At 32.8% G+C, this 18,207-nt stretch overlaps 1 protein-coding gene across 5 annotated transcripts in view; it reads right to left on the minus strand.

Annotated features, from left to right (window-relative positions):
• Nucleotides 1–18,207, minus strand: part of Xrn1 (5'-3' exoribonuclease 1) — a 114,816-nt gene that overhangs the window by 52,701 nt on the left and 43,908 nt on the right. For 4 of the 5 annotated variants that reach the window (XM_040269907.2, XM_005328037.5, XM_078043445.1 and 1 more), the window contains exons 19-24: nt 14,826–14,929; nt 11,743–11,874; nt 7,384–7,546; nt 5,197–5,310; nt 3,128–3,226; nt 175–290 (exon numbers count right to left, since the gene is read on the minus strand). In XM_040269907.2, the coding sequence (XP_040125841.1) occupies nt 175–290; nt 3,128–3,226; nt 5,197–5,310; nt 7,384–7,546; nt 11,743–11,874; nt 14,826–14,929 (728 nt within the window). Of the gene's footprint in view, nt 1–174; nt 291–392; nt 493–3,127; nt 3,227–5,196; nt 5,311–7,383; nt 7,547–11,742; nt 11,875–14,825; nt 14,930–18,207 lie in introns of those variants that run through there. The other variant, XM_021728292.3, reaches the window with a different exon arrangement.

Genomic DNA, 18,207 nt, shown 5'->3' on the forward strand with positions numbered 1-18,207 from the left:
AACCATCTAAAACATGTCGTTCAAGTAAAAGATCATCATCAGAGGAAGTGATACACAATTTTAAAAGAAAATCCACAGCAATTAATAAGAAAATAAATATTGAAATACTAGGCATTTAATCTTTATCATTTATTTTTCTGCCACTTTAAGTACATTTTTCTAACAAAAACTTACTTTCTCCTAGATCCTCTTCCAATAAAAATACTTCCTGTAAACCTTGAAACAAGGTATCCACTCACTCCAAGGCGACTGGCCAACACATATCCTGGGTTGTACTTTATAGAATATTTCTTTAAATATAAAAACAAAAAGGTCAATTATGTAAACACAAATTCACATTAAATATTATTTCTTTACCTTTAAAATTTGGAGATAATCAAGACATCACTAACCATTGGATTGTGGCAATATAAGGATTCTCATTTAGATCCATTTCCCCTTTTTTTTTGAAAGGAACTGAAGGCAGAATTTTTCTGCTCCTCTCTTTTTCTCCTTAAAGAACAGAATTCCCAAGGATGGATGAAAGGGGGAGGAAATATACAGTTTGTGAAACTGTCTTAAGAAATAAAACTCTACTGTAAGTACTAAATGGCAAACTCCTCAGGCAAGAATTTTTTATAAACTTATTTTTATATTCCAAGCAGGGCTGAGTAAAGTACCATGGACAAAATGAGGCCTTAATAACTATCATGCTGAATTAAAACATAAGTATGTCATCAAAATAATTATAATTGAGCAAAATTAAAATATTTTTCATGCATGGATATAAGTAATATTCTTTTCCCCTAAATACTTACCAAAGTAATAAGTATGAATAGTCTCATAATTAATAAAGTCAATGAAAATAAATCTAAATTTGTATAGGAGAGAAACCATAAAAATTGTCAAATTAACAAAAAGAAGTAACTGTAGCACATGCCTATAATCCAAGTGACTCTGGAGGTAAAGGCAGGAGGATAGCAAGTTTGAGGCCAGACTTGGCAATTTAGCGAGACCCCATCTCAAAATAAAAAATAAAAAGGACTGGGAATGTAGCTTGTGATTTTGCAGCCCTGTGTTCAATCCCCAGTACCATAAAACCAAACAACCCCTGCCCCCAAACAGATAATCTAATTTTTTTTAATATTTATTTTTTAGTTTTCGGCGGACACAACATCTTTGTTTGTATGTGGTGCTGAGGATAGAACCCAGGCCGCACGAACACCAGGCGAGCGCGCTACCACTTGAGCCACATCCCCAGACCATGATAATCTAATTTTTAATCAGGATCAAGTAATTTGCAAATCTAGTAACAACTATCATATACTCTTTATATAATGTATACAGAAATAACACATTAATTTTTATACATATATTAATTATATGAATAGCTTATATTCTCAATTTATGCACATATCTGATATGAATATAAGGAAATTTTACTACCAACAAAAACCAAATATCTAGAGATTGGTGAGGAATTAAATGAGCCACCATTATTTTATTGATCATATTTACAATGACCCCCCCCTACACACACACCTCCAATGAATAATTGTTTTTGAGGGTCTGGAATATAAAGTTATTAGTAAATTGTGTAAATATGTTAGTAAAGAATATAACATGTTTTTTTTTTTTCCATAAAGTACACCATTAGATTTGGAATAACACAAATCAAGTATGTATTCCATAATAGTTTGTGTATTTACAAGTTGTACCACTTTTGTAATAAGCATTTGGAAATATGTCATGGAACACTGAGTTATAATAATTGGATGGGCTACTAGTATTTAATGCCTAGAGGCCAAAGGTGTCAAATGCCTTTCATATACATAAGAGTCCTATTTACATAATTAACCCCCCCCCCACATAATTGTCTTGCTCCAAATACTCCTTTTGAGAAATGCTGAACTATGCTATAATTAAACATTAATTAAAATTATCACAACCCACAGATTATAAAAAATTATATATAGATGAAGAGGTTGGGGTAGAGAAAGATGGAGGATTGAATAAAAATTAAAAGAAAGCATGTAAATAAGACAGGAAGTGTACTGGAGCAGGTATCCTGACCAGCACTCTATGCTACAAGTGGCTCCTCTGGATCTGGAAGCCAGGGATGAAGAAATGCAGGTTCTTCCACCATCACCAACTCCGAGAATAAAATTCCAGTTTTTCTGTCTGATGGTTTCCTGACTATACTGTCTATATTTTCTCTTAAGTAGATACCTGATGGTAAGATTTTTTTTTTCCCCCGATGAATAGAGACATCTCTGCTTTCTATATATAAAGTTTCCTCATGGTGTGCTGATTCTTAATGTCTTAAATTTACTTCACAGGATATAAAGCCCTGGATTTTACCAAATAACAGCAAAAGTAGCAAAAGCTGGTTGATGGTGAATTAATTTCAGTCAAATTAATTATTGGGTCATTAATAAAAACAAATGATAGCTATCAGAAACTTCACCCTATTTTTTTAAAAATATTTTTTTAGTTTTAGTTTACACAATACCTTTATTTTATTTGTTTATTTATATGTAGTGCTGAGGATCGAACCAAGGGCCTCGCACGTGCTAGGCGAGCACTTTACCGCTGAGCCACAACCCCAGCCCCAACTTAGCCCTATATTTACAGAGTAAAAGAAGGCCAGTAAACATTTTTGGAGGAAAAGTCCTAAAAAAAAGTTGCAGTGAATTTAAATTCAGTTTCCCAATATTCTCTAGGATTGAGACTGTCTATTTTAGCTAAGTAAAGATAAAGAACCTGCATAGAAAGGCCACTGGCCACTGTAACTAAAAATGCGGGCTTTGAATTACTATAAATTAATAAGGGGATTTCAGTGACTTTTTTTCCCTTAAAGATTTACATGAAGGCTGGGGGTATAGCTCCCTGGCAGAGCACATGTCTAGCATGCATGAGTTCCTGGGTTCCACCTCCAGCACTGCTAAGAAAAAAAAAATTTATTTTTTCTATGCTAGGGTTCAAACCCAGAGACTTGCACATGCTAGATTTACATGAATTTTCAAGGACAGATTTCATATTTATTCTTAAAATATTTGAAATATATTTTAAAAAGGTGGCAACAGTGTTTTAACATTTTAAAAGTTTAGTGATATTCTAAAGAAGCAACATGAACTATTATACTCACATGCTGGTTCTGTATTAGAGCATCAAGGTTGGGCTCACAGGGAATGCTGAAAACCACACGAATCCTACCTTCTGTAATAACATCACCTGAATCTTGAACCTACAGGAAAAAATAAAAACAACACCACAATATGTTTTAGTTTCTTTCGTTACATTTTTCTACTTATCTGAATGGTATTATTTCTAAAATATGCTATGACAATAAAATGAATAGTGGAAATCCTCCTGGAATTTTTAAGTGGAAGTGATAATATTTTGAGTCCTTTTATTCTTTCTTTAATAGCTGTTAATCATTCTTTTTCAAATTAACTTATCTGGAAATTATTTCAAAGAACAAAAAAATTACTAAAATGAAAATAGTATGAAGAACACTTACAAACATTGGCCCAGACTCATTTATTAACATTATAATAAAAATGGCTTTAACACTTGTGTACTGTGTACATTTACATACATGTAATACATTTCTGGTTCTGTATACATCATTTTTGCATTCATCTGTTTTTGTAAACAACATACTCCTAAACCTCTAAATATTTCAGTGTCTAGTTCCAAAGAAGTAAGTTTTATTACAAAACCACAATAGTTATTAAATATATAAATTTAATACTTTTATAAATATTATTTTATCTAAGCCAGTGTTCATATTCCATTTTGTCAGCTGACTTAATGATAACCTATATGGAATTCTGTTCTCCCTTTTTTACAGGATCCAGGCTAGGATCAGACATAGCATTTAATTGTTTCTTTAGCATTCTTTATCTGGAATATATCCAGGACTTTTCTTTGTTTTTCATAATACTGACATTTTGAAAAATAAAATTCATTCTTCCCTCTTGACTCTGCTTTAAGAAAGAAAAAAAGAGACCTCCTTATTTTGGATTTGTTTGATGCTTCTTTGCAATTAAGTTACAGCCAGAATATTGTATAGGTGATATGTCTTTCTTAAGGTGTCATTTATGGAGGTACACAAGGTTTACCTGTCTCTCATTGTGATATCAACATTGATCATACTATCAACATGCCACTCAGTTTCTTCACTGAACAATTTGTTTCTCTTGCACTTAATAAACTGTCTATGAAGAGAAACTTTTTTAACCATGCAAATACCTGTTCCTGATAAAAATTCTCCCTAGCTTTAACTTCCAAGGCTGTCTCTTACTGTTACTCAAAATGTTTTTACTCAAAATGTTTTTCCAACACTCACACTCTCTTCCATTTACTTTAGACACGATATGGTAACAAGAGCACTTCTCTTTCCCATTTATTTTTTTATTATTATTGAGGTTTCATGAATTCCCATTTCCCACCAGTGATTAATTCATTACTGTGTATAATTATTTTGGTTTTTTGTCCCAGACTTGGCCTGTGGGAGCCCCTTTAGCCTGGTTCCTGTATTTACATGATATGCTTCCATTGTTCTTTTGAGCACTTCTTACTTTCTGGCATAACAAGGTATTCCAAATACACATCCTGTGTCTTCCCTGCCCCACACTTAGAATCCACTATTTCACTGAGAAGCACTGATGTTCCCTTTTTTTTGGGATATGGTATTACAGGTCAAGATCTGGTTGTTACATTGCTAATAGGTGGCTTTGCTTGTTATTATTTTGAACAGAGCTAAAAATTTATGCATGTACAAACACACATGCATACACACATATTTTAGAAATCAAGAATTCACACAACATCTCCAAATCTGTCTCCATACATTCTTTCTCTCATTCCATATTTGCAGTACTTTTTCCCTCAAAACATCAATATACATAGAAATCATTCAATAACCCTATAATATATCTAATATAATCTCATAATTGTTTCATTGATGTCACCACAATAAAAAAAACATTTAAAAAAAGATCAGGATTTGAATTCTTCATTGCCACCTACTGACCCTAAACTTCTCAAGACTAAAGATACGATTCAAATACTGAGTTCATAACTTACACAAATGAATTCTTTATTTTTTCCCTTTGTGTTACATTTTTGCCTCTAAATAAAGACAAGTTAAATAACTCTATGAATTTGAAAGCAGGCAGAAATTTAATTAGTAGCAAATGTGAAACTAACTTCTCCAGTGCAGCCATAATATGGAGTTCCCAGCATAAATACCACACTTCTAGGAGGAAACAAATCATCCAGTGTTTTGATATTGGAGAAACGAGAATCAAAAGCTCGGATGTCCTACATAAAATGAAATATAAAAGTAAATCAACACAGTCAAAATTTCTATAGTTACACGTCATTATTTTTCTTATAAGATTATGTTTATGCTGTCTGCTAAATGTCAACTGTGAAGATTTTCTACATAACAATATTAGAATCTGTAACTTATTGACTGGATATACACCCCGCACTCTTCTAGGTACTTCACACATTTATTTAGTTCATTTAATTCTCAACGCTACCCTCTGTGGCAGAGACTATTATTAACCCCACTGTACAGATGAAGAAAGGATGGCACAGAAGGGACGGACCTTGCTGGATCTATGATAAAGGTTAATTTGTAAATTAGGCAAATAAGAGAATAGAACATTTATAACAATATACTATAGTAAATGTTAGGTGAATGTGGTCTCTCTCAAAATATCTTGTATTGTTCTCATCTTTCTTCTTGTGATAATAAAATGCTTGGATGATGAGATGAAGTGTGCTCAATGACTAAGCATTCAAAACACACTGTGGCCATAACTTTTGTAGTTTGAAGTGCAGCAGCAAAGCTAACACAGACTTATTTTTCTGTCTTCACAATTTTATAGACAGAAGATTCATTTTTACTATAATCTTAGCAACTTTAGCATTTGTTTTTTTACCTTTCTTATGTTGAGAACTTTACTTTTTCACTTAAAGAAAGCACTTTAGGGGGCTGAGGATGTGGTTCAAGTGGTAGCGCACTCGCCTAGCATGCGTGAGGCACTGGGTTTGATTCTCAGCAACACATAAAAACAAAAATAAAGATATTGTGTCCATCTAAAAAACTGAAAAATAAATATTAAAAAGAAAAAAAGAAAAAAGAAAGCACTTTAGGGGGCTGGGATTGTGGCTCAGTGGCAGAGCGCTTGCCTTGCACATGTGAGGCACTGGGTTCAATCCTCAGCACCACATAAAATTGAATAAACAAAATAAAGATATTGCATCCGTCTATAACTAAAAAATATTAAAAAAATGGAAGCACTTTATGGCTTCTCTTTGGCCACATACTAATGGTCTTCTTCACTACTATTACATTTTGGGGTCATTGTTAAGAAAAATAAAAGTTATTGCAGTATAACACTGCAATAGGTGATCTGATAACAGAAATGTCTATTAGTGACTAATGGATTGGTAGCATATTCAGCATAAATATGCTGGATAAAGGGGTGATTCACATCCCCAGGTGGGACAATATAAGATTCCATCATATTACTCAGAATAGTGGCCAATTTAAAACTTATGAATTATTTAAACCTGGCATTTCCATTTAATATATTTTAAAAAATTTTTAGTTGTAGATGGACACAATACCTTTATTTATTTCTTTTCATATGGTGCTGAGGATCAAACCCAGTGCTTCACACATGCTAGGCAAGTGCTCTACCACTGAGCTAAAACCCCAGCCCTCCGTTTAATATTTTTAGACTCTGGCTGATTGACGGTAACTGAAACTGTAGAAAGCAAAACTTTGGATAAGCAGGGACTACTGCATTTAAATTTTTTCTCTCTTACCATGTCTAAGAATATAAACAGAAAAATAAATGCATTTTATGTTCATTTGTTTATTTAAGGTAAATATTTTTGAAGAAAACACACCTGAACTGCAAGGGTAAAAATTAATGCTGTAATTTTCTTTTAAAGATTAAGTCCTTAAAAAATACCCCAAAGAAGCTGGCATGGTAGTGCCTGTCTTTAATCAGCAACTCAGGAGGCTAAGAAGATAATCGCATGCTTGAGGTCATCCTCAGCAACTTAGCAAGATCCTGTCTCAAAATAAAAAACAAAAGCGCTGGGTATGTAGCTCAGTGGTAGAGCGCCTTGGTTCAACCTCCAATACTGAAAACAAACTAAAAAGTCCAAAAGACAAGTTTCCACAGTGTACAGTGAGTGTCTGAGCATAAAATACTTTTCTACAGATTAATGTACTTTGCAAATTATATTAAAGAATAACCTCTACTATATATTGTTGAGTTAGCCTATTGATAAATACTAATGTCAGTCTTTTTTATACAATGTATAATATAGTATACATTAAGATGAAACTAAAACTTGATGAACACCTACCTTGACAATAGTTTGATAAACAAAAGGAAGAACTTGTTTTGACCATTGTTTTTCTAGACGAACCTCACCATTTTGACTTATTTGATATTTACGGCCTGTGAGTAACTGAGCATACACAACTGCAGATGTTTCATTTATTATTATTCCTTTTCTTCTCAGGTAACTAAAAGAAAGAATTAAAAAGAAATATACCTATGTATAAGTACGTATATAGTCTAAGATGATAATCGTTCGAAACTACCAACTCATAATCAAATGTTTAAATAAACTTCAAATAAATATGCTAGCATTTCTGCATGCCTAACTAAGTTAATGCAGTATTTATTTTAGTCTACAGATACTTCTTCCACTGTCTATGTGGTTAAATGAGAAACGAGAGAGTCATATAACTCCTGTGTTTTACATTCTCTAGGATGGCTGTACTTACAACACAGGAAAACAAGTGTTGGTGAGAATATGGAGAAACTGGAATACTTGTACACTGTGGATGGAAATGTAAAGTGGTACAGCTGCTATGGAAAACAGTTTGACAGCACCTCAAAAAAGTAAACACAGAATTACCTTAGAACCCAGTAATTCTCACTCTGGTCAAAATGCCAATTATCAAGAATACAAGTAACAATAAAGGTTGGTGAGGGTGTGGGGAAAAAGGTACACTCATACACTGCTGGTGGGAATGCAAATTGGTACAGCCATTCTGGAAAGCAGTATGAAGTTCCTCAGAAAACTTGGAACAGAACCAACTTTGATTTAGTTATCCCACTCCTCAGCATATACCCAAAGGATTTAAAATCAGTATACTACAGAGACATAACTACATCAATGTTCATACAGCTCAATTCACAATAGCTAAGCTATGGAATCAACCTAGGCGCCCTTCAACAGATGAAATAATAAAGAAAATGTGGTACATATACACAATGGACTATTACTCATCCATAAAGAAGAATCAAATTCTGGCATTTGCAGGTAAATGGATGAAGCTAAAGAATATCATGTTAAGTGAAGTAAGCCAATCCTCCAAAACCAAAGGCTGAATGTTTTCTCTGATATGTGGATACTGATTCACAATAGGTGTCAGGGAGGAAAAGTGGGGTTCACCTAATTGGACGGGGGAGTGGCAGGGGAAGAGAATGGGAAAGACAGTAGAATCAACTGAACATAACTTTTCTATGTTCATATAAGAATACACAACCATTGTAACTCCACATCATGTACAACCACAAGAGTGGGAAGTTGTACTCCACCCATATATGTCAAAATATATTGTTATGTATAACTAAAAAAAAGAATTAAAACCCCCCCAAACCCATAAATTCTATATCTAAGTGTATACTCCCCCAAACTGAAAACTGGTATTCAACAAATACTGGTAAACAAATGTGCATAGTAGTACCATTCAAAAGAGGAAAAAACCTAAATGTTCACCAATAAATGGATAAACCTATACAAAAAGGTGCTAAGCCTATGTAAGAGAATATTATTCATTCAGCCACAATCAGAAACAAACACCAATAGATGTGACAATGTGTATGAACTTCAGAAACACGCTTAGTGAAAGAAATCAGACATAAAAGGTCACATATTATATGATTCTGTTTATATAAAACATCCATAATTATTAAATTCATAGAGAGAGATTAGTTTATGTGCATCAGTCGGGTCTTTTCCATCTAAAGCAAGGGTATGCAAATGACAGCAATGGACCAAACCCAGAATGCCTTCTGCTTTTTAAAACAAACCTTTACTGGAACATAGTTATTAATTACATACTGTGTATGGCTACTTTTGTGCTATAATGGCAGAGTTGAGTAGATGTGACACACATCATAAAGTCTATAAGGCCTGAAATATTTACCACCTAGCCTTAATGGAAAAGTTTGTAGGTCCCTGATCTAAAATATTTAATGGATATTTTCTCATTTCTTTTCCATTTTTTCCATTTAAAATAATCAGGCAGATTCTATAAACTCCAACTATACTCTTATTTCTTTGTGCTATTGTACTATTTGCTGGGAATTTCTCAGCTTTTTCTTATAGTTCACTAATTTAAGTTCTAGTATATTCATATTATTATTCAGACCATCTACTGAGCTCTATATAATAATCATATTATTGAATTTTATGTATGACTACACATAAATATATGTATTATATACTATATAACATACATACTACATAAAATTATTATATATACTATATAGTATATAACAATATATTCTTACATATATATTTCATAATAGTTTCTCTAAGATAAGAATTGTTCTGAAGTCAGTCACATATTTAGCCAGAAATACAAGTTATCTAACAAATTTCTGAAGTGGAAATTTCTTAAAAATTCATCTGTTTCTCTCATTCCATATCTGCATGTACCTAAATCAATTATCATGCTGTAGTTTGACCAAAATCACATATTAATATCTATCCCCATCCACCCACTGTTTCATGAGTGTTTTTGTACATGTTTTTATTCATTGTTGTAACCACAGTGCCTACTACTAACCCTTAGCAGTATTGATACTCAAATATCAATTTGTTGACTATATGAAAAAATTGACTAAACTCTTTATCTGAAGTATATGGATAAGTTTCTTTTTTTTCCAATTAAAGGACTCTTGACCAAAACAAAATTCATTCAAATAATTACTAAGTATCTACGTACTAGCCAAAAAATTAGAAGTGGTCAAAAAAGCAGATATGTTCTACCCTTACAGAGCATATTCATGTAAGTTATCTAAGGAGAGACTTATTTTTATTTATTTATTTATTTATTTATTTATTTTTTTAAAACATTACATCTTTCTTAATATATCATGTTTCACAATTTGATTCAGAATGGTTATGAACTTCCATTATTACCCCGTATACAGATTGCTGAATCACATCGGTTACATCAGTTACATTTCCATTGATTTACACATTGCCATTCTAGTGTCTGATGAATTCTGCTCTCTAACCTATCATCTACTATCCCCCCACCCCTCCTTTCCCCTCCCCTCTTCTCTCTCGACCACCTCTACTGTAAAACATTTATTCCACTTGTGTACTTCTTCTCTTATCCCTTACTTCCTCTTGTATGTAATTTTATATAACCCTGAGGATCACCTTCCCTTTCCCTGCAGTTTCCCTTCTCTCTCCCTTTCCCTTCCCCCTCTCATCCCTATTTAATGTTAATCTTCTTCTCCTGCTCTTCGTCCCTACTCTGTCCTTAGTTACTCCCCTTATATCAAAGAAGTCATTTGGCATTTATTTTTTAAGGATTGGCTAGCTTCACTTAGCATAATCTGCTCTAATGCCATCCATTTCCCTCCAAATTCTATGATTTTGTCGTTTCTTAATGCAGAGTAATACTCCATTGTGTATAAATGCCACATTTTTTTTATCCATTCATCTATTGAAGGGCATCTAGGTTGGTTCCACTAAGGAGAGACTTATTAATCACATAGTTTATTATGATTTTATTTATGTGAAAATAAGAAAATTCAGAAGATATACCTTCTGGTAGGATTATATAATTTATATTCTTGAGAGGTGAAAATATATTCTACCTTTATCTCTTGAGATCTGTGTTTATAATGCTTTAATGCTGAATGGTCTGTATACATTTTTCCTGTGTACTCATCTTTGAGTAAGGGCATTTAGCAAATTATTAGCTCCTGAATTATAAGGGAGAAGTATCCTTGAATTTCCCCCAAATTTATTAATGGATTTTCCTACAGAGTAATCAGAACTTGCTGACGTATATACATTTATAACATAATTTCTTGTGCTGCTGCTCGTCTCAATTATTCTGTTTTGATTTTGAGATCTCCAGTGTTTCAATAAAGAGGTGTTGTTAGGGTGGGATCATAGGACACAAAGCACTGTAGTGACCTAGAAAATCAGCACTGCAAGGATGGAAGTTCTCAGTCTGGTTAGAAGTTACAGGATGCATTTCTAAACTGTGTAAGGATGCGGTAGAGGGAGAAGGGAGGAACAGGGAGAGAATGAATATGAGGAACAAAGAGGATCTTCCTTCCGATTTTTATTACTTACACATGGCCAAGAAATGGCCTTATGGTTAATGGAAATAGCACTAAAATTCAGGCAACACATTAAGTTATTTCTAGCATTAAGTGATGATATTATTTCATTTTTTCCCTTATTTCATTAAGTATTTTAGTGACAAACTGGTGAAGGCTATATATAACTGCTGTGAACCAGATATTATTTTAAACTATGGCTCACTGTTTTCTTTAGAACACAAGATGAGGACAGTAAGTGTTCAGAATAACTACTATGGTAAGTGGAAATAAGTTAGAGAATGAATACATTTAAAATTCTAGTTCTAGTATGTTAAATTCTTTTTACAACACTTACTGTTCTGAAATTCCTTGTACTTCTTTTGTCCAGTTAGACTGTTCTTTGTCTCCAAGATGGATTACTTTAGATGGTGGCACAGTCCTTCCCAAATAAAGCTTCTGTGTTCCTGGAGGTTCTTCTAAGTAAAACCTTAAAAATTAAAATACAAAGTATTTAATGCCAAATTTGTGCTTTAATATAGAGTTCTAGCAGTATGAATGTCCAAAGTGAAAAAATTTCTATATAGTACAACAGCAGGAAAAAAAAAAAAAGAAAAAAAAAAGGCTTTTTTGAAACTGTAATATATATTATAGAATAAGGACTTCTAAAAAATTCAAAGCTGGGTGCAGATGCATGTGCCTTGTAGTCCCTCAGAAAGCTGAAACAGGAGGAGACCCCACGTTGGAAATCGAACTGTACAACAAAACAAGACCTCATCTCATTAAAAAAACAAAACAAATGCATTTATAGTCACTTCAAGAAAAATTAAATACATAGGTATAAATATAACAAAACATGTACAAGACTTGTATAATAAAAAATTAAAACACTAATGAGGGCTGGAGATGTGGCTCAAGTGGTAGCGCGCTCGCCTGGCATGCGTGCGGCCCAGGTTCGATCCTCAGCACCACATACAAACAAAGATGTTGTGTCTGACAAAAACTAAAAAAAAAAATAAATGTTAAAAATTCTCTTTCTCTCTCTTTAAAAAAAAAAAAATAAAACACTGATGAAAGAAGTCAACAATTTAAATAAAGAAATATATGTTCATGGATTAGAAGACTCAATATTGTAAACATGTCAAATCTCCTCAAACTGATTTATAGGTTTAAAAAAATTTCTAAAAATATCCCTCTAAGATTATTTATAGACATATAATAATTTATTCTAAAATTTATACAGAAAGGCAAAGAACCTAGAATAATTAAAATTTTGAAAAAGAAAAATAAGGTCAAGAAATCACTTTACCTCATGTTAAGACTTTTCTATATAATAATCAAGATAGTGTGGTACACACTTTAATCTAGATAGTGTAGTACGCACTTTAAAATAGACTAAAATATACCAATGGAATAGAGAACCCAGGAAAGTTGCATACAAATATACTCAACTTTTTGTTTCAGTACTGGGGATTGAACTCAAGGGCGCTTAACTACTGAGCCACATCCCCAGTCCTTTTTATTTTGAGTCAGAGTCTTGCCAAATTGCTGAGGGCCTTGCAAAGTTGCTGAGGCTGGCTTTGAACTTGTAATCCTCCTGCCTCAGCCTCCTGAACCGATGGAATGAACTACTTTTTTGTAGTACTGAAGACTGAATCCAGGACCTCACATATGTTTGAGAAGTAATAAGCATATTTCCACCCTTTTTCATTTTTTAAATTCTGAAACAGAGTCTTATTAGGTTATCCAGGCTGACTCTGACCTTGCAATTCTTCTGCTTCAGCCACCTGAGTAGCCAGTCTCTAGGTGATTTTTCACAAAGATGCAAAAGCAATCCGGTGGAGGAAGAATAGATTTTTTACCAAATGCCTGCAGCAACTGAATATTCATAGGTAAATATACAAAACTAGATCTAAATCTCATACCTTATACAAAAATTAACTCAAAATTGATCTTTGATTTAAGGTAAAACTATAAAACTTCTCAAAGAAAATATTAAAGTCTTTGTGTCCTAGGGCTAGGTGAAGAGTTCTGATACTTTTTACCAAAAGCATTAAAAAAAAATGGTAAGTTGGATTACACTGAAAAGGTAGGAGAACTGAATCTGAATTTGATGATTCAAAAGGAATCCTCAAGATTTCACATAGAAAAGCAGACACTTATCAGAGGTTAAAAAAAAAAAAAGATCACACTGGATTGACTTTTCATCAACAACAGTACAAAACAGAATACAATAGAGAATATGTATGCTGAGGTAAGGAAAAAGGACTGAGCATCGAAAATTCTAAATCCATGCATGAAGAAAACAAAAAAAGATAGTCTGGAGATGTAATCACCCAGAAAAAAAACCCAACCCATTTCTTTTCTGAAAAAATTTGTTTCAGAAAGTTTAACCACACAAAAAATAACAAAAGAACAAGAAATCAAGATAAAAATGCTTATAGGAAATAATTAATGATAAAAAATGACAAAGAAAAACTTGTCTAAATATTCTCTCATGAAATGACTGTGAGAGGGTGGGAAGACGGGAGGGAAGTGCTGGGGAGTGATACTGACCAAATTATATTGTGTGCATGTATGAATATATAACAACTAATTCCACCATTATGTAAAATGAAAATTTTTTTAGTAAAAAGAATGTGGAGAAAAAAAGCCATGTAAGGAAAAAAAGTGACTGTGAACTTGAGGAGCTGAGCCTGGGTAAAGGCCTGTAACCCCACTACTCCAGAGCCTGAGGCTAAGGTAGGAGGACAGTAAGTTTGAGGCCAGTCTGAGAAAATCAGTGTGGCTGTGTCTCAAAATAAAAAGGGCTGGAGATGTAACTCAGTAGTAGAGTGCCCTGCTTAATCCTTACTACTACCAAAAAAAACAAAAAAACAAAAAAACACGAAGGTATGTGTTTTTAAAAAAATTAATGCATTATTTAAATGAAACCTGTGAAGAGCATGGTAAAAGTAAGGTTATATATTATTAATTCTTATCAGAAAGAGACTACATTTGCTAAATACTATAATGATAACCACTGATAGGAAAGAATTAGCATATAGAACTTCTAAGGTTTTAAGAGGAAAAGATGCATGTTTTAGATGCATGTTATTTTTTATACAGAATATATTTGTTCTGCATTTTACAGTTTACAAAAGCTTTTGTATATACTCTTTTATTGTTAACATTGCAAGTGAGACATTATTCCTTCTTCTTAGAATAGAAAACTCAGTCTCAATGGGATTAAATGATTTGCCTAAGATTTTTATAGCTAAAAAAGAGGAAAATAACATGCATCTAAAATATCTCAATAAATGTCAAAGTGGTTAAACTTCAAGTGGTATGATTAGATTTTCACTATAGTGTAAACACTCTTATAATAATCTTATCAGTTTAAAAAACTGAATCAATCAAAGCAAAGCAAATATGTCAGAGAAATTATAAATAAAATCTTACTTAGTTTCGCCGTCTGATACAGCCACAACTCTAGCTTCTTCAAGGTGAGGCCAATTAACAAAGACAGACTTTCCAAGCACTGATGAAGCTATATTTTCTACACTCTTAAAGTAAGAGCAGAAAAATTAATTCATGCGTTAGGTCCAAGAGAAAACTTTATACAGGCAAAATTTTCCATTTAAGTGTTTACATTTTTTGTAGAATGAACAAGGTTGGATTAGTAATATTACAAAATTCCATCTACTAGTAAAATTCTATGATGCTAATCATTAGATTCATAAATGTTTTGCTTATTTTTCTAATAGGAATTGAGGAAAGTGAAAAAGAACAGCAGAAACGTCTATAAAAGGGCTATGCATTGCTTTATATCAACAAATATTTAAAAAAATTAAAAAATAGGATCTTATTTCAGTTTGTGGGAGTATAATGAGAGAAAAAACAAAAAACAAAAAACATTACACTAAAAGTCAGGAGACACGTCCAAATTTGGGTTCTACTTCTTTTTTAGCTATAAAAATCTTAGGCAAATCATTTAATCCCATTGAGACTCAGTTTTCTTTTCTAAGAAGAAGGAATAAAGTCTCACTTGCAATATTAACAATAAAAGAGTATATACAAAAGATTTTGTAAACTGTAAAATGCAGAACAAATAAATTCTGTATAAAAAATAACTTAAGTAAAAATTCTAGTTTTAGGGACTGTGGCTGTGGCTCAATGGGCATATGTAAGGCTCTGGGTTTGATCTCAGCACCACATAAAAATAAATAAATAAAATAAAGATATTGTGTCCAGCTACAACTAAATTTTTTTTTTTTAAATCTAGTTTAAAAAAAACTAACTTATTGGGCTGGGATGTGGCTCAAGCGGTAGCGCGCTTGCCTGGCATGTGTGGGGCGCTGGGTTTGATCCTCAGCACCACATAAAAATAAAAATAAAGATGTTGTGTCCACTGAAAACTAAAAAATAAACATTAAAAAATTCTCTCTCTTTCTTTAAAAAAAACATATTATTTAATTTGTACATATAAGTTAGAGAACAACTTTGTGGTGGAAACTTAAGTTTAAATACAACTTATTCCTTTTTTTTGGCTTATTACCCTTAATTTTTTAACAAAATTTTTTTTAACAATACAGATGACTATTTGAGACTTTTTATAGTAATTTAATTTTGATACTTGAATATTTGTTAAAATGAAGATAGAAAACAACAGACTAACTATTCAAATGGAATTTAAGTTTTGGGGCTAGGGTTGTCATTCAGTGGTAGGTAGAGCTCCTGCCTAGCATGCATGAGGCACTGGGTTCGATCCTCAGTATCATATAAAAATAAAATCTTGTGTCTACCTAAAACTAAAAAATAAATATTTAAAAAAGTTTCAATATTAGAATGAGACTCCCTCAATTATTCTTTTTTAAAAAATATTTATTTTTTAGATGTAGATGGACACAACACAATGCCTTTATTTTTATGCGGTGCTGAGGATTGAACCCGGGTCCCGCCCATGCTAGGTGAGCGTTCTACCACTGAGCCACAACCTCAGCCCATATTCTTTTTTAAAAAATATTTACTTTTTAATTGTAGTTGGACATGATACCTTTATTTTATTTACTTATTTTTATGTGGTGTTGAGGATCAAACCCAGGGCCTCACATGTGCTAGGTGAGTGCTCTACCGCTAAGCCACAATCCCAGTCCCCCTCAATTATTCTTTTCCCTTTTATACATCTATTTCTGATTTTATTCTTCAAGTCTTTCAGTTTTTTAAGAAAGTGTCCTCTTTTTCTAGATTCTTTCATTTAAGATCTAGATAAAATCTTTTATTACTTCATATGGGGTCCTATTATCATATACACCCTTTTCTGCTACAGTGGTTTGTCACTTCCTTCTCCATTAGCTCCATCTTCCTTCTTTGTACAGATTTTGCTGGATGTTTCTTCTTTACATACAGTTGTTTCTATCCCTCTTTTCAATGATAAACTTTTTATTCAAGGGCTTTGTACCTGCTATTGATATTTCCTATTTACCTAGCATTAGTCTAGTCTTTAGGAATTGAACTTCTGCCTCCACCAATCTACTGGAATGAAATTCTCTAAGGCCAACATCAATGCTCAAATTCAAAGACCTGACTTTAGTTTTTATTTTCCTTCTAACTTAGGAAGCATACAGCCCCTGTTCCATGATTTTGTGATACTACTTAACTTGGAATCATTCTTTTGTATCTACGACTCTACTTTTTACTTTTTGTTCCCCAATAGCAATGGGTATTGAACCCAGGGTTTTATGCATACTAGGCAAATATTTTTACCAAGGAGCTACATTCCTAGACCTTTTAAATTGTATTTTGAGACAGTCTTGACAAGTTGTCCAGGTTGGCCACAAACTTGAGATCCTCCCAAGTAGCCAGGCTCACTATGTTACTTTTATTGGCTCTTCTGCACCCTATATAACTGTGGGTAATGTTGAGACCATGAATGCTCGGTGAAGCTTTTCTTTGAGGAAATGAGTCTCAAGGCCTAAGTTATCAATTCTCTGTTGACAGCCTGTAGAATCCTATCTCTCTTTGCTCAAGCTCCAGGCATTTAACTGTGAATAAGCAGCCTTCCTTAACTGAGTTTTTCCATCTGAACTACAATACAAATAAAAAATAACTTAATTATTTTCTTGATTTTTCTAAGAATAGTTCATAACTAGTATCATTCTAAAGTAGTAGAAGATAAGTTAACTTATTGCAGACAATGAGTGCCTTAGGGCATTAGGGCTTTTATCACTTGTGAAACATTGTTTAAGAAAAGCTGGCAGGCTGGAGTTGTGGCTCAGTAGTAGAGTGTGTGAGCCTAGCATGTGTGAGGCATTAGGTTTGATTCTTAGCACCACATAAAAAATAAAATAAAGATATTGTGTCCATCTATAGCTGAAAATATTTAAAAAGAAAAGAAAAGCTGGCAAAGCAGCTCCAGTTAAATTGTCCTAGTACCACTATAAATATTCATCATTAATCATCCTAAATCAGCAATTCCTCTATTTTAACTTTTCTATCCAGTAATCTACAATTATTCCCTAGTAGCTTAGATAGCTCAGTAATATCTCTTTTTACCCTCTGTATTTGAACAAATAATAAAACTTGCCAATTTATCTTGCTCATTTAATCTATTGCCACTTCCACAGTTTAGGCCCTTATCACCTAAACATAGTGCTATAGTTTCTGAACTAGCAAACTTTCCCATTTTCTTCCATTGCTCTTTTGTGCAATTTAGTCTATGATAATACTACCAAATTAATCTTTATGGAAATATTGATTTCAATATAATAGTCATGAGAAAAAAAAAACCCTCCAAATTTCTTAGCCTGTTATTCAAAGACCTCTATAACATCTGGCCTCAATC

The sequence above is a fragment of the Ictidomys tridecemlineatus genome, chromosome 3 (genome assembly GCF_052094955.1).
Source record: "Ictidomys tridecemlineatus isolate mIctTri1 chromosome 3, mIctTri1.hap1, whole genome shotgun sequence".
Taxonomy (NCBI): domain Eukaryota; kingdom Metazoa; phylum Chordata; class Mammalia; order Rodentia; family Sciuridae; genus Ictidomys; species Ictidomys tridecemlineatus.